The following is a 24,817-nucleotide window of genomic DNA, read 5'->3' on the forward strand; positions in this document are numbered from 1 at the left end:
GATTAAAATAAAACATTCAGATAAATGCTGTTTTTTTAATCATTCTAAACTACGAGTAAAATTACTTGGAATAAAATAAACATTGAATGAAGGCAACAGTTCTCGTTTTCTTTCAGTTTAAGATGAGTAACTAAAATAAGTAAACCAACTAAAAATTAAAAATACAACTTTACTTAAAAAATTAATTTAATTAAAAATGTAAAAAAAAAAAAAAGTAAAAGTTCTTAAAAGTAAAAATATATATATTATTATATAAATAAAGAAACTATATAGGCATGTTAAAAAAACACTCATGAAAATGAAAAGGAAACAAAATTAACAAAGAATTACGACAGACGATATAAAAATCTAATTAAAATTTCATTTGAAATATTAACAGAAACTATAACAGTATCAAAGATACAAAATAACACTGCTTTTTAGTCATCAAAAATCTTATCATGGCTTTGACAAAAATATTAATCAGAAAATTCAGCTTTGAATCAAAATTACATTTTGAAATATACTCAAATAGGCAATTGTTGTTCTAAATTGTAATAATATTTCAAAATATTACTGTTTTTACTGTATTTTTGATCAAATAAATGCAGCCTTGGTGAGCTTAAGTGACTTCTTTCAAAAATATTCAAAATAAATTTACTGACCCCAAACCTTTGAATGATAGCATATATTCAGATCAAAGAGTCTATTACAGTGGTAGCAGCTATTTCAGATAAACCACAGCTAAACGATGCATACAACTGAAAAAAATGCGATTGGCTGCTTTAAATGTCAGTCAAGCAGTGGACAGTGTAAGCCTTCACGCTGTTAGTCCAAAGTCTGTCTGCATGAGGCCAACACTTTACAGTCTGTCACACAGAGCTGCTGAAGGTTGAAGAGCGGTTCGATAATCCTCTGGCAAAACAGTGGCAGGAACTCAAAGTCACATCCACTTCCTGCCTGCAGCGCTGCTGGATGGCCGTCACACAGCGTCCAGACTGGCATAAAGGGCACTGAGTGGGAGACACTGAGCTGACGTCCACCCACACACACCACGGTCACATCTCCATCTGTATCTGAGACTGCAGGCATGTGTCTGACCCCGCTGACCTCTTAGAGGAGATTCCCTGGAGGAAGGAAGTGAGGTGATGATGGGGCCGCGGCCCATGTGAAGGCCTCTCTTACCTCAGTGCTGAGATTCAGGTTTCCACTGATTCGAGAGACGAACGATGATGTAACTGAAAGTGCTACTGCATAACCTGCCAACAAACAAACATACGGCATCACAGTCTTTGTTTACTTTGTTAAGTCTAATGATATTTAGAGTTGAATGGTGTTATTAGTGTCACTAAGACATGGTGACTGTTTTCAGGTTTGAAAAGAACCTATTTATTTGTGGCAGTATAAGCAAGCGTTGGAGGAAAAAATTGTTAAAGTTGCAATGAAACACAAGTAGTGATTTGTTCTACCATACTGAAAAAGGATATACATTACTGAAAAAGAAAAACATGTAGGGCAGGGCTTGGTTTTATCCACTGGTTGTTGATTGGAGATGTGGGCATTTCAAAAAAGGAATACTTTTATTCAGCAAAGGATGAATTAAATTGATTCATTCATAATGTTACAAAACTAAAAAAATAAATAATGCTGTTTTTATGAACATTCTATTCATCAAAGAATCCTGAAAAAATGTTTCACAATTTCAAAAAAAAAAAAAAATATATATATATATATATATATATATATATATATATATATATATTAAGCAGCACAACTGTTTTCTAAGCTAACTGAAAAATGATATTGTTAACAATAAGAAATGTTTCTTGAGCAGCATATTAAAATTATTTCTGAAGGATCATGAAGACTGGAGTAATGATGCTGAAAATTCAGCTTTGCGTCACAGGAATAAATTACATTTTAAAATATATTCAAATAGAATATGTTTATTTTAGATTGTAATAATGTTTCACAGTTGTGCTGTTTTTACTGTACTTTTGATCAAATAAATGCAGCCTTGGTGAGCAGAAGAGACTTCCTTCAAAAATGTATTTCATAACACGCACTTGGAATTTTCATTTGCATTTTCATTTTATGCCAACTATAAGACGGAAAACAATTATACACACCACCTTTAACATTCAAAACTATTAGATTCAGTGTTAATTTACAAAATACTTAACAAGTATAACATATAAAAATACTATTATATTTGTAAATATACTGAGAAAAACAAAGCAATTTAATTTTCCTGACGTTGTTTTGTGGAAATTATCCCAAATCCTGGCCTCTAATGTTAGGGTTGAGACCAGTAGATTTCAGGGGCCAATGCAGAGCCCGTTTTTGCACATAAATGAACCTTTAGTTCCTGATTGGGGACTGGCATGCACCTCGTGCAAGGAAAAAGTGGCTTCTGAGATGCAGTGTGGACTCTGATCTTATCTGAGTCTCAGAGCGGCCACAGCTCCGGGGCTGGACAGTGATGGCAAACTCAAAAGCCCTGGAATTATTCCGTTTTCATGGACGCCTCAGGAATCCTGAAACACATTCCTGGCAAATGAAGGTTTAATATAAAACATTAAGAAGGAAAAATTCCTCTCTATATTACTGTTGATCTTCTGGCTACTCTTCTTCTACGCATGAGTGTAATTTTCCACTTGAAACAGCACTTTGTGAGGGCCGGTATGAACTTGAGCGGTAAACTGTACTGTAACATTACACAGTTCAATGGATGTCAAGATGAACTCTTGGCACGACCTCCCCTCATGTTAATGTGTCATGCACTGAAAAGCAAGAATGCTCACGCAAAAACTCATTATTAAAGGCATATTCACACTCCATCACTCATCCTAAAGGAACAGCTGACCCAGAAATGACAATTTAGTTTCAAACTCATACGGTATGCTGTTAGTTTATTTAAATGGAACACAAAAGGAGACATTTTAAGGAATGCAGCTAAAAAAATGATCATAAATAAACATTAACATTAAAAAAAAAAAACATTTATGTAGATGAGCAGTCTTTTCTGCTCATCAAGGCTGCATTTATTTAATCAGAAATACTGTGAACTAAAATTATTACAATTTAAAATAACTGTTTACTACTTGAATTTATTTTAAAATGTCATTTTAGTCCTTTGATGCAAAGCTGAATTTTTAGCATACTCCAGTCTTTAGTGTCACATGATCCTTCAGAAATCATTCTAATATGCTGATTTGCTGCTCAAGAGACATTTCTGATTATTATCAATGTTGAAAATAGTTGTGCTGCTTCATATTTCTGTGGAAACCGTGATACACCTTTAAGATTCTAGAATAGAACATTCAAAAGAACAGCACTTATTTTTGTTGCAGTTTGAATGTCTTTACTGTTACTTTTGAATATTTTCATGTACATAAATCTACATAAATGCATGTTTATTGTCAATGTTTTTGAACTTTTGAACTTCAAACCTGGATCTAAATGAGGGGAGAGGAGCATTTTTTATTGAGTAGTGACTTAAATTTGCGTCTGCTCCGTACACAAAGCTATCGTATGATTTGTAGTTGTATAGACTACTTTTATGGTTACTTTTTGGTGTTTTTGTCATTTGGGAGCTCCTAGTAACTGTATGATTTTGTCATATGGAAAATGGCACTGTGAAAGATTCCATTTTGGGTTCGGTGGAAGAAAGAACAACATGAGATTGAGTAAATAATGACAGAATTTTTTAAGAAGTCATGTTTCATCCATAGAGTAGGCGTGATGTTGGGATGATGTGCATGTGTTGTTCATAGCGAAGACTTCAAGAGACCAAGAGCAAAATGAGAAGAAAGAAGATCAGACTTGGATTCTGTCACGTGTGCGTGGATGTGCGCGTGTTGGGAGGAATCGTAGTATCGAGACGGCTGCCAACCTTTGATGGCTTCAGCAAAGCTGCCTTGCTTTATCTTTGGCGTCTGTCACCGTGGAGACAGTTGCTCGCATCAGCAGCGGCCCTGAGGGATAAACCTGCAGAAAAAAAAGCAAGAGAAAGGCGAGATATCAAACAGGGCACAGCTCTACTCCTCCCCTGCCAATCCCAGCAATCACAGCGGAGAGGGAGGAAAAGTGCAGATGAAAGAAAACCTTCATGTAGCCATTCCTCGCTCTCCCAAAACAAACAGACCCAAAAACGTCCAGAGGAGAAGACAAGAGAGCTGGTGAGGGGACGAGGAGGAGGAGGAGGAAACGGAACAAAATGAGAGATGAAGGAAGGATCTGTCAGGAAATCCAGCTAAAAGCAACTACTGATGGTCTGAGCTGGTCATTACTTGCTTTGGATGGTTGATTGGCTGGTAGTTCATTTTGATCAAGCTAATTAAAACTGGTAGAAAAGATCTTCTAGAGGTAAATGTTATCATTTCATCTCAGCGATGTTTCATCTTTACAAGGATATAGAGATATAAAATGCATGTGAAGAGGGGTTCAGATCTTCAATGCTGAGATTTTATCTGAAATTCTTGTCAAGTCAAATATCTTTGTGAAGCACTTTTCACAATAAACAGTTTCAAAGCAGCTTTACAGAAAGTCCTACTGTTATGGTCTCTATGTGTTGACACTGAACAGTTTTAGGGCTATAAATATATTGTAATTATAATGTTGTCTAGCACATCTATCAGTGCTGCAGTGACTTAAGTAAATAAGGGATTTGGACAATAGTTGGTTTTGTTGGAAGCAAGAGACAATTGTTAAAAAAGAATCAATACAATTTGGTCGTCTTAAGTGAGAAATTTGATGTTGAGAAATACAGGGTATGGCTTCACTTTCAGTTAGTAGCATCTCTGATTTCAGACAGAATAATGTAATGGCGTTCTTTACCGTGGTGAAAAAATGACTTGTATCGGGGTAAAGATTTTGGTTAAAATTTAATTATATTGGGGTAAAGATTTTGGTTAAAATTACTTGTATCATGTAAAGATATTGGCTAAAAATGACTTGTATCTCACAAAACAAGGTTTTGGTTAAAAAAAAAAAAAACTTTTATTGTGGTAAAGAATTTGCTTAATAACTTAGGGCAAAGATTTTGGTTCAAAATTACTTGTATTGCGGAAAAGATATCAGTTAAAATTACTTTTATTGTGAGAAAGATGTTTAAAAATGACTTGTATCGAGGTAAAGATTTTGGTTAAATACTTGCATTGTTGTAAAGATATTACTTGTATCTTGCTAAAGATGTTGCTTAAAAATTACTTGTGGTAAAGAACTTGTTTCAATAATAGGCTACTTGTATCGTAGGGAAGATTTTGGTTAAAAATTACTTGTATTGTGGTAAAGATTTTGGTTTAAAATGACTTGCATTGTAGTGAAGATTTTTAGTTAAAAATCACTTTTGATTGACTTATGTATTGTGGTAAATATTTTGATAATATCGCCCACCTCTAAGTAATTTAAACAGGGAGCCGACTCAACACCTTCACCTGTTGTTGTTCTATCTAGTATAGTAGAGAAGCTACAGAGGAGATGGGATGGAGTTCAGACGTTCCAGTGTTTAATATTCACCCAGAGTCTCTGGATGCAGGCCCAGCTCTCCCACATCAGGATTAGCCGCTGTGTGTGGAGCTCATATAGTAGGTGACATTACTACAGTTTCCCCTCCGAAACTCACCCAAACCAGACGCTACACCGCTAAAGCAGGAGCTGCTCCTGACTCCTGGCCCGTGTAGACGCAAACATCACAACTGTGAAGGAGAATCTCGGGATTAGCGTCGGCAGGCCAGTTTTAAAGCGATTTGCCGGGCATTACTTATAACCTAGCGGTGAATGTGTGCGGTAGCTGACTATGTTTATAATTCCAAATGTCAACTGTCAAGCCCCCCATGTTCAATTTTAGTTACAGTTCCACTTCAGCGACGAGGGTGGGTGATTTATGCATCATTTTTTGATAATTGCCGAGCACCTCACAGGGGTACCGGTACGGACCAGAAACCATTAAGGCCGATATGCTTGAATAACATTATTCATGGCTCGGTAAATAAGCTGACATCAAGAAAGATGTGATACATTATTAATGCAGTGATTAAAGATGGGGATACCTAGGTTTGATGGATCCCATCGAAGGTTGTTGTCATGGCAATGCCACCGAATTGCACATGCACACAGCTGGATATCGCCTCCAGACCCGGAAACACTGAATCTGACAGCACCAGTGATATCGGCATTCCTGTGGGCAAAGACAGAGAGAGTTGAAAACACATACACACACACATTCGCACACACCAACTAAGATGATCCGCAGGCAAACAGGCGTTTGCCAACAGTGCAACCCAGCTGTGTCTTAAGATCCGTGTCTGAGAGAAACCTTTGAGCGAACCATTTCTGAAGGAAGTCTAGATCAGTGTTGCTTAAAGCTTTTTATTCCCAGAAGCAGCACTCCTGCGAGCAAGCGGCTGGATCTTTTCTGTCAAGTTACTGCTGTTTAACCCGCTAAAGCGTTTCCACAAACAGCCTCGGCGCTGCCAAGAACTGTGGATTGCTCTTCTGTAGGTGCATTAAGCCTGTAGGAAAGAAATATCACAAATGTAATCTCTTTACAGGAAAAGTTCATGCAAAAGTTAGAAATCTGTATTTACTCCTCTTCATGCTGGTGCATTTTTCAGTGGAACACAAAAGAAGAATCAGCACGTGGTTCTTTTGAATGAAAAAGTTCATAGTGACCACAGGATGCATAGGGTGACTAAACAAAAATTTCATTTCTTAAAATAAATCAATTGAGATCAAATGGAGAGCAAATGTAGAAGTGGGGAAATAGAAAGCTGAGGTCTCCTGCTTCTCACATTTTCTTCCTCGTGATTCAGTAGTGATCTCAGTATGGGCGATCTCAGGTTATCTCATAACAAGTGGTCAGCAAAATCAAAAACTGATTAGAAAAAAAGGTTCCAAAACATTCCAAAATTTGAATTTGTTGAAAGATCCACATACAAACCTGTCAATCATGTACTGGGTTACAAAAAGTGTTTTTAAAATGGTCTATTTTTATTTGTAGGCTCCATTTACTTGATCATAAATACAGTGGGAAAAAAAAGTAATATTATTAAATGTTATTACATTTTAAAATAACCTTCATGCTTCATTTGAATATATTGTAAAATGGATTTTCAGCATCATTACTTCAATCTTCAATGTCACATTATCCTTCAGAAATCATTCTCATATGCTGATTTGCTGCTCAAGAAACATTTTTGATTATTAGTTGATTTTTTTGTGGAAAATGTGATTTAAAAAAATAGAAAGTTAAAAAGAACAGCATTTATTTGAAATAGATATCTTTTGTATATAAATGCCTTCCGTTTCAATTTTGATCAATTTAATGCATGCTTGCTGAATAACAGTATTAATTCAAATAAGAAAAAATTAATAAAAAAAAAAAAAGTTATTATTTTTTAATTAAAAAAAATTGTAATGAACGCAAACTTAGGGAGCTTGAGAAATCTTGAAAAAAAATGCATTCAGCTCAAGATGTCATGTTTGTAGTGAGATTGCAATTTGAAGTATATTTGAAAGCCAGCTTTTTGCTTTTTTGTGTGTTATCACAAGTGGTTACAGGACAACAAACTCACAATTGCTCAGATGGTAGGAAATCTCCATATTTACATTACAAAATTCACCAACATGTCAGGGGCCATGATTAATTGCAAGAAAGCATGTTTTTCCTTTTTTATTATTGTTAATCACACTAAATTAACTTGTTAAATAGACGGGCCTCTCATTCTGCCGCTCATACGCTGCTCAGATTTGTTTATCTTCATGTTAAAGCCAGACTGCAGGATCCAGTCGTACGTGCTGCAGGAACACCATGAGGGGAATGTGTTCAGGCAGCAGATGGCCGTGTGTTGGCGGGAAGTGTGAATTCATGTGTGTGTGTGACAGAGGTGAGTCAGGGCCCTGCTGCGCTGCGACTTTGTGGTTGGATAGAGCTCTGGGTTAGTGGGTTTAATCTCTGTCCCAAATGTCACATGCACACAGAAGATGGGAAGAGAAGACGCTGGAATGGGTGTCCCTGAGATCAGCACCTCACTGGGATCTCTGCATGGCTCCTCTGGAGAAAGAAAAAAAAGAGCTTTTGAGTTTGGATCACTCATAATAATAAAGAGATAACCACACCCCCAACACATGCCACTTGTCAAGTCCAACACCACACTCTCAGAAAAAAAAGATACAAAAGCTGTCACTGGAGTGGTGCATTTTTAAACAGTGCATTGTTGTACCTTTTTTACTCCTAAAGGTTGCACACCCAAAAATGAAAATCTGCCGAAAATGTACCAATCCTCAGGCCATCTAAGACATAGATGAGTTTGTTTCTTCATCAAAACAGATTTGGAGAAGTTTAGCATTGCATCACTTGCTCAGCTATAGATCCTCTGCAGTGAATGGGTGCCGTCAGAATGAGAGTCCAAACAGCTGATAAAAACATCACAATAATCCACACCACTCCAGTCCATTAATTAACATCTTGTGAAGTGAAAAGCTGTGTGTTTGTAAGAAACTAATCCATCATTAAGGTGTTTTAACATTAAACTGTTGCTTCTGGCCAAACTATGAGTCCATAATCCATAGTAATGCTTCATCCAGTGAAAAAGTCAATCCCCTGTTGTACTCTCACGTCAAAATCCACCAGCATATTAGTTTAGAGCTGTTTTATTATTAAATATTATTATGCATTAAGGACGTTATAGTTAAATATACCTTAATGATCTATTTGTTTCTTACAAACACGCATCTTTTCACTTCACAAGATGTTAATTGATGGACTGGAGTGGTGTGGATTACTTGTGGATTATTGTGATGTTTTTATCAGCTGTTTGGACTCTCATTCTGACGGCACCCATTCACTGCAGAGGATCCATTGTTGAGCAAGTGATGTAATGATGTTTCTGATGGAAGTAACAAACTCATCTACACCTTGGATGGCCTGAGGGTACATTTTCAGCAAGTTTTCATTTTTTGGGTGAACTGTTCTTTTAAGGACACACATTAGTTCCCAAATGATACACATTAGTACCTTTTGAAAGGATAATGCCCCATTCCCCTCTGTGGATTGCTTTTGTACCTTTTTTTTTCTGAGAGCGAGCAGGGAGACTTTACTAAACCTACAAGTATTTTACTTACAGTTGACTCTGCATATTAAACTGGGATTGAAAGTGTTTTAACATCGAATAAACGACACACTTCACCTTTAACAATGCCCAAGGAAATCACCTCAGAGACAGAAAGCAGAACTCAAGTATTACACCTGCTCATTTAGTGCAAATGTGTCTTTCTAGCGCTCATTTCTTGCCAACGTTGTGCAAAATGTTTCCAATAATAAACCTTGTGAACAGATGTTCTCCATCTTCTCGCTAGCGTTATGTATAATCAGGTTGCTAAAATGAACTTTGTCAAGTTTGTCAGTGATATATCGCTGCTCCGCACCTGTTTAAGAGTGGTATGTTTGACATTAAACCGGTGTTCCCCTCTCTCTCTTCAGCTGGGAGAAGAATCCGGCAGACTTTGAGCCTTACCATCTCAAACTGGAGGAATGCATGTCTGCAGACCAGATTCCCACCACAGAGCACATCCAAGGATATGTGAAGAAAGTAAGAACCTCCTGTTTAGCTTCTTGTACACAGTTGGAGCACATAACTGAATCATGAATATTCAAATCTGCTCACAGTATTAAAATGTTGCCAAACATTTCTGCCAAAACTTACTAGAGTTATCAGTTCTGCCTGAAACATATCTGCCCTGCTGTTTACTGCATGTAAGGTAGATATTAAATGGATTTTTTTTTTTCACTGAGCTTGTTGCAATGCACTATGGGATTGACATCTTCATGAAGGATATATGCAGTGCTGCTTTAGAATATGGTCCAAGCCTAATTAAATAAACTCTGATATCTGTGATTGTGGTATTTATTAACTATATTCTTCTCCAGTCTCATTTTAAGTTTTTTTTTTATTTCTTATTTTATTATTACTACTATTTCATTTTTGTTTCTTAGGTTTTTTTTTTTTTAATGACTGCAACAGTTTAATTAATTTCTTCTAAGGCAGTCTTTGCTGGGTTGCCTAGAGTGAAATTAAAATTATTTAAAAAAAAATATCAGTACAAATAATTACATTCATTCTCAAAAAACAATATGGCAAAAGAAGGCCTTATAAAAGGCAGCATAAGCTTACTTTTGTGTGTCTATGATGGCTTAAAATGCTGCCTATGTAGGAAGCACACTAGGTTCTGGAACATAGCAATTGTTACCGCTAAAAAATCGTAAATTAATATAGCAAATCCTTAAAAGCATGTAAGATGCGTTCAGGATCTTTCTGTAAAGTTGTCCATAATGCAAAATACCAGTCACCAAAAAGTGAAATGTATTAGTAAAGACATTACCAAATATTTCTATTTCAAATAAATTCTGTTCTTTTGAACATTCTATTTATCAAACATTCTGGGGAAAAATTATATATATATATATATATATATATATATATATATATACAGTATATACATTGTTTATACATCATGTGACACTGAAGACTGGAGTAATGAAGCTGAAAATTCAGCTTTTATCACAGGAATAAATTACATTTTAAAATATATTTTTAAAAAACTGTTATTTTAAATTGTAATCATATTTCACAATGTTTATTTTGATCAAATAAATGCTGCCTTATTGAGCGTAAGAGACTTTTAAAAAACATTTACAAATCTTACCGTCCCCAAACTTTCATCTGAACTCTCCCTGTAAGTGTTTATATACTTCTTGGAGATCACAGAACTGTTGAGGTGCGTCTGCGGCGCACATCCGGGCGCAATTAATCGCCATGATCCATCACGACAATGATCCTTCCCCCCGTCACATCAAACTCGGAAATTATTCAGTGCCCCTTCACCGACGGAGGAGCCCGGCGAGAAAAAATGGCTTCTTATCTATGCAATTTCATTTGCATCATTGTTGCAAATATAATGACAGGACTCCCGGCGTCAGCGTTCAATATGCATTAAACAATGCGACTGAAAGGACGGGCCTGTTCCCGGTTTAATTTTAGAGAAAATAACCTGTGCACCTCATGGAAACTGATGGGGCTGGTGTGGGCGAAGGCGTCAGATGGAGATAGTGGTGGCAGGCCTCAGGCTGGCCTTTATTAAAGCAGCATAATGGAAAATGGCATCATTAGCATTCCTTGACAGTTAACGATTCAATTTGGTTTGATGAGAATTCAAATATTGGCTTCCAAACGCGAACTGACAATAAAGTGGTAGATGCTCGACTGATTCAGGATGCAGAGGGCAGTCGATGGTGGACCGCTGCCATTGTAATCAGCGCTTGCTAATTTCAAATAGCTGATGGTGTGGAAGAAAGAAAGCCGCTTTTGCAATATATTGTTTTGAACTGCGTTTTATTGTTAGGGTAATGTGGCATATCAATCCTTTTAATGTTCCTCCAATGAGGAAACTGGAAATGAATGAAACTACTTTTTTGAAATGAAACTTTTTATCTCGTTCAACAACACGATGCTACGCAAAGCCCTCGGTGCTGTGAGAGGTTTATCTGCTCGTCCATGTTGACAAATTCTGCCCAACACCAACAACATCATAAAAGATGTTGTCTGTGAACGATTTTTAAAAGATCTGTTTAGCTGGACCAACAACAAGACCTACAGAAATCAAATCGAAAAATATGAAGGTGCAGTAAACCGTGTAATGTCATATTTGGAGGATGTACACTACTGGTCGAAAGTTTGGAATAATTCATATCTTTTTAAATGTTTTTTGAAAGAAGTCTTTGATGTTCGCCAAGGCTGCATTTATTTGATCAAAAATACAGAAAAAACTGCAATATTTTGAAATATTTTTCAGATTTAAAATAACTGTTTTGTATTTAAATACATTTTGAAGACAGAATTTATTTTTGTAATGCAAAATTGAATTTTCAACAGTCAATACCGCAGTCTTCAGTGTCACATGATCATTCAGAAATCATGGTGCTAAATTAATTTTATTGTTTATTAATAATGGTTCTTATTATTATCAATGTTGCTAAACTGTTTCTTTTGGGGGTTGTGGAAATCATGATGCAATTTTTTCAGGAGTCTTTGAATAGAAAGAACAAAAAAAAAGAAAAAAAACAAACAAAGAAAAAATATTTTAAATAGAATCTTGGCAGAATAAAAGTATTAATTTCTTACATCAAATTTTAAATGGCAGAAGTAGTTGTATCAAGATTTCCACAAAAATATTAAGCAATTAATATCAATTATGTTGAAAATCATTTATTATTAAACTGCTTTCAACACAATAATAATGTATTTATAATAAGAAATAATAAGATTAAGATTAAGATAATAATCTGAAATGTTTCTTGATCAGCAAATGAACATTAGAATGATTTCTGAAGGATCGTGTGGCACTGAAGACTGAAGTAATGACGCTGAAAATTCAGCTTTGCATCACAGGAATAAATTACATTTTAACATATATTCAAATAAAAATCAGTTATTTTGAGTTGGAATAATATTTCTCAATTAAAAAAATATATATATTTTTAAAAACATTAAAAAAACAACAACATTTAAAAAAATTGTTCAAAACTTTGGAACAGCAATGCATATATAGACAATAATATGTAAAATTTCATTGTGTGCAAAGGCTTTTCATATGTTAATGACTGGCGCTTACATCCTTGTTTTGTTCTCAGAGCACATGAGGAAGATGGCTTAAGGATTTCAAGTTGTTTATTGTCAGCTACAATAAACAATCTTATTGTTTAAGCAGGATAAACCAGACCAGCATGGAAATTCATGTTGGTCTAAACTGGCAAGCAAAATATATAGTCTTACTCTGTTCATATCTCTCTTCTCAGCAGATCCAGGACGCTGCGGATCAGGGCATCATGTTTGTGGGCTTCATCCAGGAGCCAGCTGGCCTACGCCCACACGTGCTACGGCACGGAGAACCAGAGGAACCCTCCCTCTCCCTGCACTCCAGCCCCAGCTCGCTGCACGGCTCGGGGCTGACGCCCAGTCCCAGTCCCCTGGAGGAACCGGAGCCGGAGCTGGGAGACGAGTCCGGAGCGGAGAACGAAGGGAAAAATGGGGGAGGTGAGGCTCTGAGAGAGGACGTGAAAGCTTCTGAAGGTGGAGACGGAGGAGATGATCTCTCTGTAGAGAAATCAGGATCTGGTGAAACACATCAAGGAGATACACTGACACACAACAACAACGACACGGCCAAAATCACAGACACAACCGAGAAACCCAGCAGGTTGGCCCTGACTAAGAGTGGTGGGTTGATCGTCTTTATCCTCTGATCAAACGAAATCTCACGAAAATGAAAGTGTCTTTTAGTTCCAACATATGACGCTGGCCAGGGCTGGGTGATGTTTTTCGCTATATTTTTGATAATATTCAAGATAAGTGTTTACACTACTGTTCAAAAAGTTAGGGGTCTTAAAAAGAAGTCTCTTCTGCTAACCAAGGCTGTGTTTATTTGATTAAAATTACAGGAAAAACAGCAATATTGTGAAATATTATTACAATTTAAAATAACTTTTTTCTATTGTAATATATTTTCAAATGCAATTTATTTTTGTGATGCAAAGCTGAATTTTCAGCATCATTACTCCATTAATCCTTCAGAAATCATTCTAATATGCTGATTTGCTGCTCAAGAAACATTTCTTCCTATTATTATCAATATTTAAAACGGCCGCGCTGCTTCATATTTTTATGGAATCTGATTTAGTTTTTCAATAGAAGTTCAAAAGAACAGAATGTATTTGAAATGGAAAGCTTCTGTAACACTGCAAAAGTCTTGACTGTTTATATGAATCAAATTAATGCATCCTTGCTGAATAAATATATTAAAATTCTTAAATACAAATATATTCAAATAAAATAAAAAATACTCACCCCAAAATTTAGAAAAGTTGCATATGTACTGCTATTTTATTTATGGTGATTAAATTAGCTTATTTATTAATGGCTTAAAAGATGATTGAAATGTTTCATTTAATTGAACAAAAACAGATTCATCTCTAGTTTAAAATAAGCAAAACATGTATTCAACACTCAATGAGTATTTAATTATTTTCTTTTTAAGGTGGACAGTCAATTACAAATTCAATTAAATTGAATCACATTATAATTTTGAGTAACTGCATATCAATATTTGTCCCAAAATGATTATAATTTAAAGACATTAGCGTATAGCTTCGTTGTGGCAGACAATTAATCTAATAGACATTATAAAAATTGCCTTTAGAAGTCAACATATTGTCCATTTTATTTCCATATCACGTAACATAATCCCATCATTTTTTTATTTCTTTTTGGAGCAGACTGATGTTTTTTTTATTTTTTTCCGAAACTGGTCTAAAGACACTTTATTGGTCAAGTAAAATGCATTAAAATCACAATATTACTTCATTTTAGTATTGACAGCATGCACAACATCTTTGCAAATATATTGTCCGGCCCTAAAGCCAGCTGTTTTTCTTGAAGTAGTGATGACAGTTAGAAAGATCAAAATTCATTTGTCTTCTGGGTGTCACACACTGTGAAAGCATCTCACTGGCCTGATTTTGTCGTTTTTGTCTGAAGAAAAGCATTGTCACAGAGTTTAAGCAACGCTTTGACGTATGGGATTGGGCAGACTTGGCATTTACAAAAACCCACACAGCGGGTGCTAGATTAGGCTTTGTTCACCCTTCGCTTTCCGCCAGTTACCAGATGGCAAACCTCATTCTCAACATTAGCTAGGGAGCCTTTTTTTTGCAAAAACTGTGGCATTGCGCGCAGAGATCGCCGTACCATGTGAATGATGCATGCTGGGAGTCCTGTGCCGGCAGCCCGAGTCTCCATCTGGATGTGGAAGCGACTTCGTCAGCAGTGGAAGTATGCTACTGTCGCCACCGGTGGCCTCACGCTACACCAATTTTTCTCATTCAGCCACAAAATGACAGCTGCCAGGAGTCCTTTGCACAGCGCTGCGTCTTTATGACTTATCGCCACTGCTGATAAATATAGTCATTCCCTGCACAAGTCCCTCTAATGCTCTGGGTGAACATCCATAAAACATAATGGCACTGGTCAGCAGTGTGAAATGCTCAGAGCTCAGATGAGGTGCAGCTTTGTCAAAGGGTTTTCACATCCCGCCACGCAGCTGGAAAGCCATGAAACCTGCATCCAGAAAGGAAAGGAAAGATTATTCGTATAGTTCATTTCATGCACAGCAGTAATTCAGAGTGCTTTACATAGTAAAATGAATATTATTAGGCCAATATTCTGGGTTAATCTCGCAAGTTGCATTTTAAACCAATATGAAAAAGAAATAAGAATGTGAAAATGAAGTCTATTGTAGGGCCATTAAGATTGTGTCATTATTTTAATGAGAAGTCGTTCAGATTGTAGTCCTAAAATTTGTGGAAAAGACCTTAAGCCATGGATTCCTTTAGGAATTTCGAAAAATTAATTTAAAGAAAAATTATTTTATTTGTATGCAAAAGATTTGAAATAAAAGAAAAATAGAAACAAATGCATTGCAGTATAATGGTCAGGATTATTACAGTCAACTAAAACCATTTTTGAAATAAAAAAAACAAACAAATAATGAAAAAATAACTTTACTTGACAACTAATTAATTTAGTTGAAATGAAATGAAACTTAGAGCTTGATGTGTACTAAAATATCAACTAAAACTTAAATAGAAATAAAATTAATAAAAACTGTATAGACATTTGCCAAAAAAACACAACAAAATTACAAAAACTTTCAAAATAAAAAATAAAAATTAATGTAAAAATTCATTAAAAATATTTGTATTTATTTTATACATTAGTCTATCTTTATTTTATTTATTAATCCAAAGGCATTTATTTTTTCTCATTTTCTAACTATTAATTCCTATCCCAACACAACTCAAATGCAGAAGAAAAATAAAAAATAAATAAATAAATAAAAGAATCCATAATGATTATGCATAAATATAGAAGTATTCACACAACAATAACAAAATGTAAGTTCTAAATAAATAAATAAATAAATAAAGGGATTACTTCTTGAGTGCCTTCAAACACATTAATTCAAAATGGTAATAAAAACTAAAATAGTATCTCAAAGCTACTAAAATAACACTAATACGTGTATTAATATGAATTGGTTCCACTGATAGCAATGTCTATTTGGAGCGTGTTCAATACTGTCTGCATTGTTTTAACACACGATTCACTAAGGGAATCCAGCAGAAAGCAACGGCAATGCTAAAATAGACACACTGTCTTCAAGTGCTTCGAGAATTTGCTCCTTTGAGTTAAAAAACATCTATTTATATCTGAGCCGTAACTTTGGCAATCAGCCGGTGGGATGCAATCCACATCCGAATATTTCCACAGTTATCGGCTCCAGTGAAGACGGAGGTCAGGACTTGTGGGGATGTGTTTGTGTGTTGATATGATGCAATTCAAATGCGGATTAGGCAAACACTTGATGACATGTCGCGTTCCTTGGCAGTGCTAACTGCAGATACCCAGCGTATTTGACCTTGTCAAAAGGGTTGATCACATAGAGCTTGGAGGCCTGTAACGGGGGTCGTTTGTGTGCTTGTTTCCCCACTAAACGTCCCACGCTTCACCAAAACCCTCTGGAAGTTAGAGAATGTCACAGAGACAGTGACTTTCATGTGTGGAGAGCATGACTTTGTGTCTAATGAACTGTATTTAGAGCCAGTTTTATTTAAATATGTGCAACTTTAATGTAGAAAAAATCATTACAATTAAATCCCATTTCCCTCCCCAAGTTCTCATTGCAAATGCAACTTTTGACTGTAAAATATTATGACAATGGTGAGCTAGTGCTGATCATTTTGAAACTCAAACATTTACTTTTGTTTACACTAGATTTTGCTTATTATAAAAATACTATTGTGGTAGTGATGGTATTTGCATTTGATAAACCATGAAACTTTGATGGACAGCAGTTTTTTTAAATTATACTATTATATAAGATTTATGATGATATTACATATTAAATCATATTGCAAAGTACTTTTACATGGACAGAAACTATGCATGAATACAGCTTTAATATTTAGGTGGATTTCATCTAAACATCTCACCTAAAACATATCCACTGTCACTGCACCGAAAAAAAAAACATTTTGTTTCTTTCACATTTTCGTTCTCAAATTCTCCAAATTAATGCAAGTTTTAACTACAGACAAAAATAAAAAAAACACAAAATACTAAAAATGTAAAAATATATTGTAATGCAATAATTTAAATAAAATTAAAAAATATAAGAATTTCAATTTTCGACCCTATTTAAATATTGTTTTATTTAAAATATTGCTATTCATTTATTTTAAAATTTTTAATGATTTATTACTTAAATTATTGCATTACAGTATTTTTTTTTATTTTTAGTATGTAGTGTTTTTTTGTCTGTAGTTAAAACTTGCATTAATTTGGAGAATTGGAATGGAATGGAAATGTGAAATAAACTAAATGTGTGATGTATAACTATTTCATGTAATGTTTATATTCATGTAAATATACAGTAGTTGTAAGTTATTAATGTTTTGCATTGAAGTAATAATAATGATGAGGACGAGCATAAAATTATTTTAAATAAAAAATAAAAATATCTCAGTTAAATAAGGTATGTACAACAAATACTATTGTGATGTATAAATATTTCACAATGTAAATATATAATAGTTGTAAATAATTAATGGTATGCACTGAGTAATAAAAATTAGGGGAACGTGCATAATTGTCATGAAAATAACACAAAAAATTGTTCTTCATTCAAAATATAAGTTGACTTTACATTTTTTTATTTTTGGGCCTAGAAGTGCACATACTCTCAGCTGCGGTCCTCCTTATTTCCATCTCGCTCTGGCCCCTATTCATAAAAAGGGCAGAAATAAAATAAAAATCAGCCTGTAATAAAGTGATGCACACGTACAGGAAATGGGTTTATAGGAAGAACCTGTTGTACCGGAGTTGAAGTAAAACAACAATTAATGATTCATTCTTGCTGAGATTTGTGCTGTAGATGCAAGCCGTTCAGATGGCTCTCTCTCATTGGCTTCTCTTGGTCCTGTCAGAGGCGGTTAATGACTCAATGCAGTCAGCGGCAATCTAAATGATCGCTGCCAGAACAAAAGTGCATCCATATTTATCTTTTCGGTCAATTTCCCATTAGTTCTAATATAGGTCTGAAAATAGGGAGGTTTTACTGGGTAAAGCAGGCACACAAACAAATTCATCTTAGACTATCGTAATCCATTAGGTCTGCTCTCTTTCTCTTTGTGGCGGATGTAAATAGAGTTTTGTTTTCCAGCCAAACGTAATCTCATTGAGAAGAACGAATGGTCAGTTCTCTCAAGTGAGGCTGGTCTAGTGAGAAACGATGGTCCTAAATACTCGTTCCAGATTGCCACTACATCACCTAATTTCCTTAATTACTCACCTCCGCTAGACCTGGACACCAGCTAATTAGTTGCTAAGCCCATCTACAAGCTAATTAATTAAGTGTGAAGGACCACAGCGAAGGAACACGCAGATCACAAAGCAACAAATCTCATAACCGTGCTGACAAAACCAGTCTGACTTTGTGTTATGATGGTGGGTTAGTGTTGGTTTAGTCTCTGGTTAAGATGGTTATCACAGGTTTAGTCTCAGTCTCAGACTAAATATTCACCCACGGTCCACTAAATCAGATGAAAATGTCATTTTTAAACAGTGTAATACATGTATTTTATAATACATAAATATTATATATATAGATATTTATATCTAGATAGATAGATAGACTAATGTATTATAATCTGTATTAATATTTTGAATCAGTTTTTATTTTTCTATTTTCTATTTTATTTTAATTTTAACGTGTTTTTAAATCAAAAACTACTTTGTACTGTTTTTGTCATTTTTAGTAGTTTTTGTCTATATAGTCTTTTTATTTAATGAATTTTCAGGTTTATTTATTTATTTTTACATCAAGTTTTTTTTATCTAAAAAATAATGAAAATGTTCTTTATGGTTTTAATTTGTGCTATTGCTTTAAATAAAAAAATATCTGTTTTAAATATTCTATACACACACACACACACACACGAACAGTATATAAACATAATAGAGATGAAAAAATATTTACAACAAATACATAAAAAAATATTTTCAAATAATTATGATATCAGTATGTCTTCATTCATCATAGTAATCATTGTGGATCCGTGTTTTAATTCAATGTTCATCACAACTTCCTCTGCCATTACAATGTATTTAATTGAGGAGTAACTATTGTGTATTTAATTCCAATCAGTGTTTATCATGTGCACAGGAGCCGAGCTCTTTGGATTGTTTAACTACCCGGGTCGGCGTGAGGGTCAGCTGAAGTACTACACAGTTAAAGTGCCTCTGCGAGTGCAGCCGCAGGACGAGGGCATCTGCACTATGGAGGCCAACTGGCTCGATCACATGACTCAACACTTCAACAACGGAGCTTCACTAGTGGACGGATACTTTCAGCTGGCCAGTGACAACGGTGAGTTAGTGCTGATACTTCTCAAACTCAAACAATCAGGCATTTACATTTCATCACATTAGTGTATTATAAAAATTCTATGGTGGTACCATGATTCAGTGATGCTATTAGCATTTGATCCCATCACTAAATATACTACATGGTGCAAGTGTTCAAAGCCAAACATTGTATTACTATGGTTTTCTAAACATATATTAAAATTGGGGAATACACAAAAAAAAAAAAAAAAAAAAAATTGAATACATCACTTCCCTAGTAAAAACAAAAAAAAAAGTAATATATTTAAAATACATTTATTTCATACTAAGTATAGTTCAAATCTATTAACATATTTACTGACAGATAACTCGAGACTTACTGATATAAAAATTATAATTGAACTTTATTTGGTGTACTACTTGTGCACAATGCACATTTCTTAATATTAAGTCTAAAATGTATTTTAATGCCACTATTGATGAGGATTGTATGATCTTTGAATAATGTCGTTTTTTTAAATGCAAAATATTTAAAGTGCACCTGAAGTATACTTATACAAAGTATGTCTTTAGCTGGACTTCAGCACTACTTCTGCACAAGTGCATTAAGTACAAAATTAGTTTAGCATACTAAAAGTACAATTGCAGGGTATTTTATTAAGTACATAAATATGTAAATGTATTTGTAGTATACTTAGCATGAAATAAATGTATTTCAAATACATTTAAGTATATTTATTTTTCACTAGCGTTAATACATTAAAAATAATAAAATTCATTAAATAAAATTCTGAATACTATATGGCGTCCCAAAAATGTAACAATTGTATTGCCATTTTCTGTAAAGTGTAATACATTATTAAAATATATTAAAAGACGGAAAACAGTCAATGAATAAATAAATTCCTAAATGGGATACACACAAAAAAAAAAAAAAAAATATATATATATATATATATATATATATTGAATAAATATATAACTGTTAAAAAAAAAAAAAAAAAAAAATCAAATACATTACTAAATAAATAAGTTTTTTTTTAAATGTATAAAATAAAATTCTGAATATTATATGGTGATAGTGTAGAAGAACAATATCTTATGTTTTTCAAAAATACAAATATTATTATAATTAATATGTAATATTTAAAATAAAATAATATACAATCTAATTATAAACAAACTATAATAGAAAATTTTATATTTAATATAAAATAACTAAAATATATTAAAAAGTGGAATGCACTAAATCAATCAGTAATCTCCAAAATGGGATACATACGTAATACAGCCTTGACCAAATAAATACATAAATAAAAATTGCATACATAACAAAGTTTAAAAAATAAATTAATAAAAACAAAATACTACATGGTAAAGCAAACACGTTTTATTTTTCTATTATATATTTATATGGTAATAATTGTAATTTTATAGGGGTTATAAATAAGGGTTATGATATTATTAATATTAATATGTGCTCATCCTATAGGTGATAAATAGTTGAATTAAATGCATCTTCTAATAAATGGATGAGCATTTTTTGGAAAATTGATTAGTTTGATATACTAATGTGCCATATTTTATTTTCTGCCTCATTAATCATGCTATTAAAATACCTTGCGGGTTTGGCTCACTTGAGTGCGCCAAAAGCATTTTCAGAAAGCGCAGTAGAGATCTGCACTGTGCATCTTCCAGCACTGAGGGAAATGCACTGATGGTTTGAGTTTCGCTTTGTTCTTTGATGGCTAACCGAATATAGGCTGTTTTGTGGCTGGGTTATAACATCGGGACACGGGGAGAGGAGGGTATTTGTCATCATTTAGAGCTTTCTGGGTCTTCAAGTGGTAATGATGTGGCAAAAGAACGTGTGCAGTGGTAGCAATGACGCAAAACCCAAGCCTCTTATTAGTTAATTAATTTTCTTTAATGACTCCCCTGTACAGTCAGTAAACCCCTGCCAAGTTCCGTGCAGTTCTACCGAGGGAAGTCGTCCTGAGGTAATTACTGAGCAAAAGCAGAAATTAATTTGATTCTCATATTTTCTGAGGGAAATAAGAGTGGTATTGGCCCGTACAAAACTCAGTGCCACAAAGCTGTGGTGTTCTGCTGGATGCATACAAGCAAAAGTCTCCATTCTGACCTCTATAGATATGGCACAAGTTCCTCATTCAATGCAAATTGCCTGTTTTATCTCTAACCAGGCAAAAACCACAAGTCTGAAACAGTAAAAGCACACATCTATTTAGCAAATCACACGACTCGAGACATTATTCATGTCCTTAAGACAAACGCAAAACAAGCAATCACGTCTAATACACTTCTAATACTAACCATGACTATGAGCAATAATAAATAGATGTAAAAATGTAATACACTAAATGAATAAACATTGAATTAACTATTAAATGAGCTTCAAATAAAATTAAATATAAAAATTTGATGAAAAATTTGAAACTGAAATAAATCATTTGAAGTACTACTAAAACTGAAATAAAAAATAAAGCTAAACAGTAATATTACAAAAAAAAATGACAAAATTGCATAAATGTACTAAAACAGTGCATAAAATAATACTAAAATAACACTGTTTGCATTACAGGAAATGTTTTTATTTATTTTTTTACAAAGACCACTAATAAAAAGATGTTAAAAACCGTACAATAAATAAAAAAATACATGGGATATTATATATAGACGAAATTTACTTTATACATTTTTTTTAAAAATTGCATATACGACTAAATAAAAAAAATAAAAGTAGAATATATAACCTTACCAAGCGTCACTAAATGCGTAACACAATATGTTTCACGAGTCGAGACAAATGATGGTGTTCATGTCAACCACACGTGTGAAAGAAAAACAACAGGAAGTGAGGGCCGTGTTAAAGTAGGAGGACAGCAAGGTGCTGGCAGAGCCCCGTGGAGTCTGGGAACAATGTGATATCAAAGCACCGCCAGCATGTAGACTTTTCATAAGTGTCTGATTACATGAAAGGCTGGAGACGCATTCATTATCAGGCCTGTGAGCACATGGGCCAGATCTCTCCAAATTTAGCTCCTCTTTGAGTCTGGCCTGAGAATGCATAATGAGAACTCCATGGTGATGCACTCCCACAGTGTCTTCTCGCTGTAAACATCAACACGTCCGGAATATGTGAGGAGGGACGCACACACAGATAACACAAGCCCATCACAGACGGATTCTCTGGGTGAATCTCTCCAAAACATGCCAAGGTCACGATTCACCCCAAAATCAACAAGAAATAATAATAATAATTTCAAAAATGTCAGCGGTGCTTGCAAATCCCACGAGCTTGATGCTGGATTGTTCTGGCAGGTTACTTTGTCCATCAGGAAACAAATCTAAACCACTTCGAAAAATAAAAGAAAACATGCTGCACAAGAGTTATCGTTCATATTCATGCCACAAACCATGCAAGAGTAATAGCAATGCTTTCCTTCACAAAGTATTTGCACCAATAATTTTGTGCATAAAAATAATTAAGCTCATTTTAAGACCGTAAAGATCTTTTGCATTGTGCAAATTTCTTGCATTTTTGCACTGCATTGTGCACATTTCTCCCCCAAATTTCCATTTATATTAGTTCAATAATATTTTACTATTCTCTCTCTCTCTCTCTCTCTCTCTATATATATATACATATATATATATATATATATATATATATGTATATATATACACATACATATACACACACACACCAAAAGATACATTTTCAGTAGTTTTTTAAATTGCTATATCAAAATTTATGTTTTTTATTTTTTATTTATTTTATTTTTTAGACTTTATTATTACTTTTCATTTATTTACTTATTTTTTGCATTCAAAGTTGTTATTGTCAACTAAAACAAACTAAAACTGTTAAATCAAGCTGAAATAAAATGAAATAAATATTAGATAAAAAATAAATAATTTGAAGTACTAAAATCACTAAAACTAAAAGTGAAATTAAACAAATTATAAAAAATATTTAAACAAAATAAAAATGACATATTACATAAAATTACTAAAATTTAAACTGAAATTAAACTGAAAACATAAAAATAAAAGCTAATGCAAAATATTAAAAAATACTATAATAGTAAATAATACAAAAATAACACCATTTGCATTACAATTTTTTTTTTTTTTTGCATTATGGTAATGAGAATTTGCGTGGAAAGTATGTTTAATTGTTGTCAATATTTGTCAAATGTAAAATACTGAATGATTCTGAAATACTGTAGGCATCATGTTGTTGAAAAAATATTTCTTTCTATTGATTTTGGAGGTGAAATATGACTAGGACATGTTCTTGACAGGGTTTGTGAGATTTGTGGTCCTATTTGATAGAAGATCAAAATGATAGTCTTAGGAGATCAGCGGTGGCACGGCCTCCTCCTCCTCCATCTTCAGAAACTGCCCTCCAGGTGGCTTTGATATGAGTTTATCCACCGGTCCAGGGGTGGAAGGGGGTTTTGCGGCGGCTTAAAGTCTCCTGATGGATTCTGCTCTTTGTCGATGCTGTTGGTGTGGCGTTCTGCTCCACTGATTTACTTGTGCACCTCGCCTGTGCCCTCGTCTAGCTTTGCTTCACTGACATTGAAGTTGTCCAGGAGAATGTCCTTTATAGGGAAGCTTTCCTTTCACCTCTCTCGCCCTTAGAGACGGGTTTCCATGGCGAGAGAAGGTGGGAGGCAGGAGTCGGATTTTAATGCGATGGGTGTGGCGTGCCAGTGCCGCCCATCAGGCCAGGATTGAATTTTTCAGCTCAACGCCACCGTTATGAGTCCGCAATTAAAGATTCATACGCTCCACAGGAGAGCAACACGGTGGGCCACAGGCTCATCGCCGTTCCAGGTTTAGCTCCCGCTGAATAGACGCCAACAAAACTAAAAGGTTTCTTTTGTCTGACTTTTGCTCCGGTGCGAATTTCCCCCTCCTCAGAAAAGAATATGCACCCGCAGCTGCGACACATTCATGCGCCTGACTATTCATGCTGTTCTGCCTATATTCAGATGCACGAAGGCACAGATATTCAGCGTATGAATTTCCAATAAGGTATTATCTCGCTATGAAAGGGATTTTGGAGATACCTCCACTGTCGTTTTCCTGATGCACAAAAGAATCGGAGTATGAATGGAAGCATTTGAACAGGGCCATGAGGGAGAGAGATGACAGACACACCTATTCACAGCATTAAAGTGAAGAGCGCCATTTTTAAAATGTTAAAGTCAACATGAAATCCAAATTGATCCTATTTAGTTTCTTAATACACGTACCTGGTCTTATGGAGCGCATTGACACTGCAG

The 24,817-nt window shown here is 34.5% G+C and overlaps 1 protein-coding gene and 1 long non-coding RNA gene across 3 annotated transcripts in view; one reads left to right on the forward strand and one right to left on the reverse strand.

Moving 5' to 3' along the window:
• Positions 1-24,817, forward strand: part of LOC131521689 (raftlin-like) — a 95,864-nt gene that overhangs the window by 43,956 nt on the left and 27,091 nt on the right. Inside the window, exons 4-6 of one of the 2 annotated variants that reach the window (XM_058746638.1) lie at positions 9,464-9,572; positions 12,836-13,256; positions 19,318-19,521. In XM_058746638.1, the coding sequence (XP_058602621.1) occupies positions 9,464-9,572; positions 12,836-13,256; positions 19,318-19,521 (734 nt within the window). The remainder of the gene's footprint in view (positions 1-9,463; positions 9,573-12,835; positions 13,257-19,317; positions 19,522-24,817) is intronic. The other variant, XM_058746640.1, reaches the window with a different exon arrangement.
• LOC131521694 (uncharacterized) lies at positions 1,777-12,951 on the reverse strand. Its single transcript, XR_009266344.1, has 3 exons — positions 12,813-12,951; positions 9,409-9,522; positions 1,777-8,035 (listed from the first exon to the last, which is right to left on the reverse strand). It is a non-coding gene; the product is annotated as an uncharacterized LOC131521694 (long non-coding RNA).

This window comes from Onychostoma macrolepis, chromosome 16 (assembly GCF_012432095.1).
Source record: "Onychostoma macrolepis isolate SWU-2019 chromosome 16, ASM1243209v1, whole genome shotgun sequence".
NCBI classification, from domain to species: Eukaryota; Metazoa; Chordata; class Actinopteri; order Cypriniformes; family Cyprinidae; genus Onychostoma; species Onychostoma macrolepis.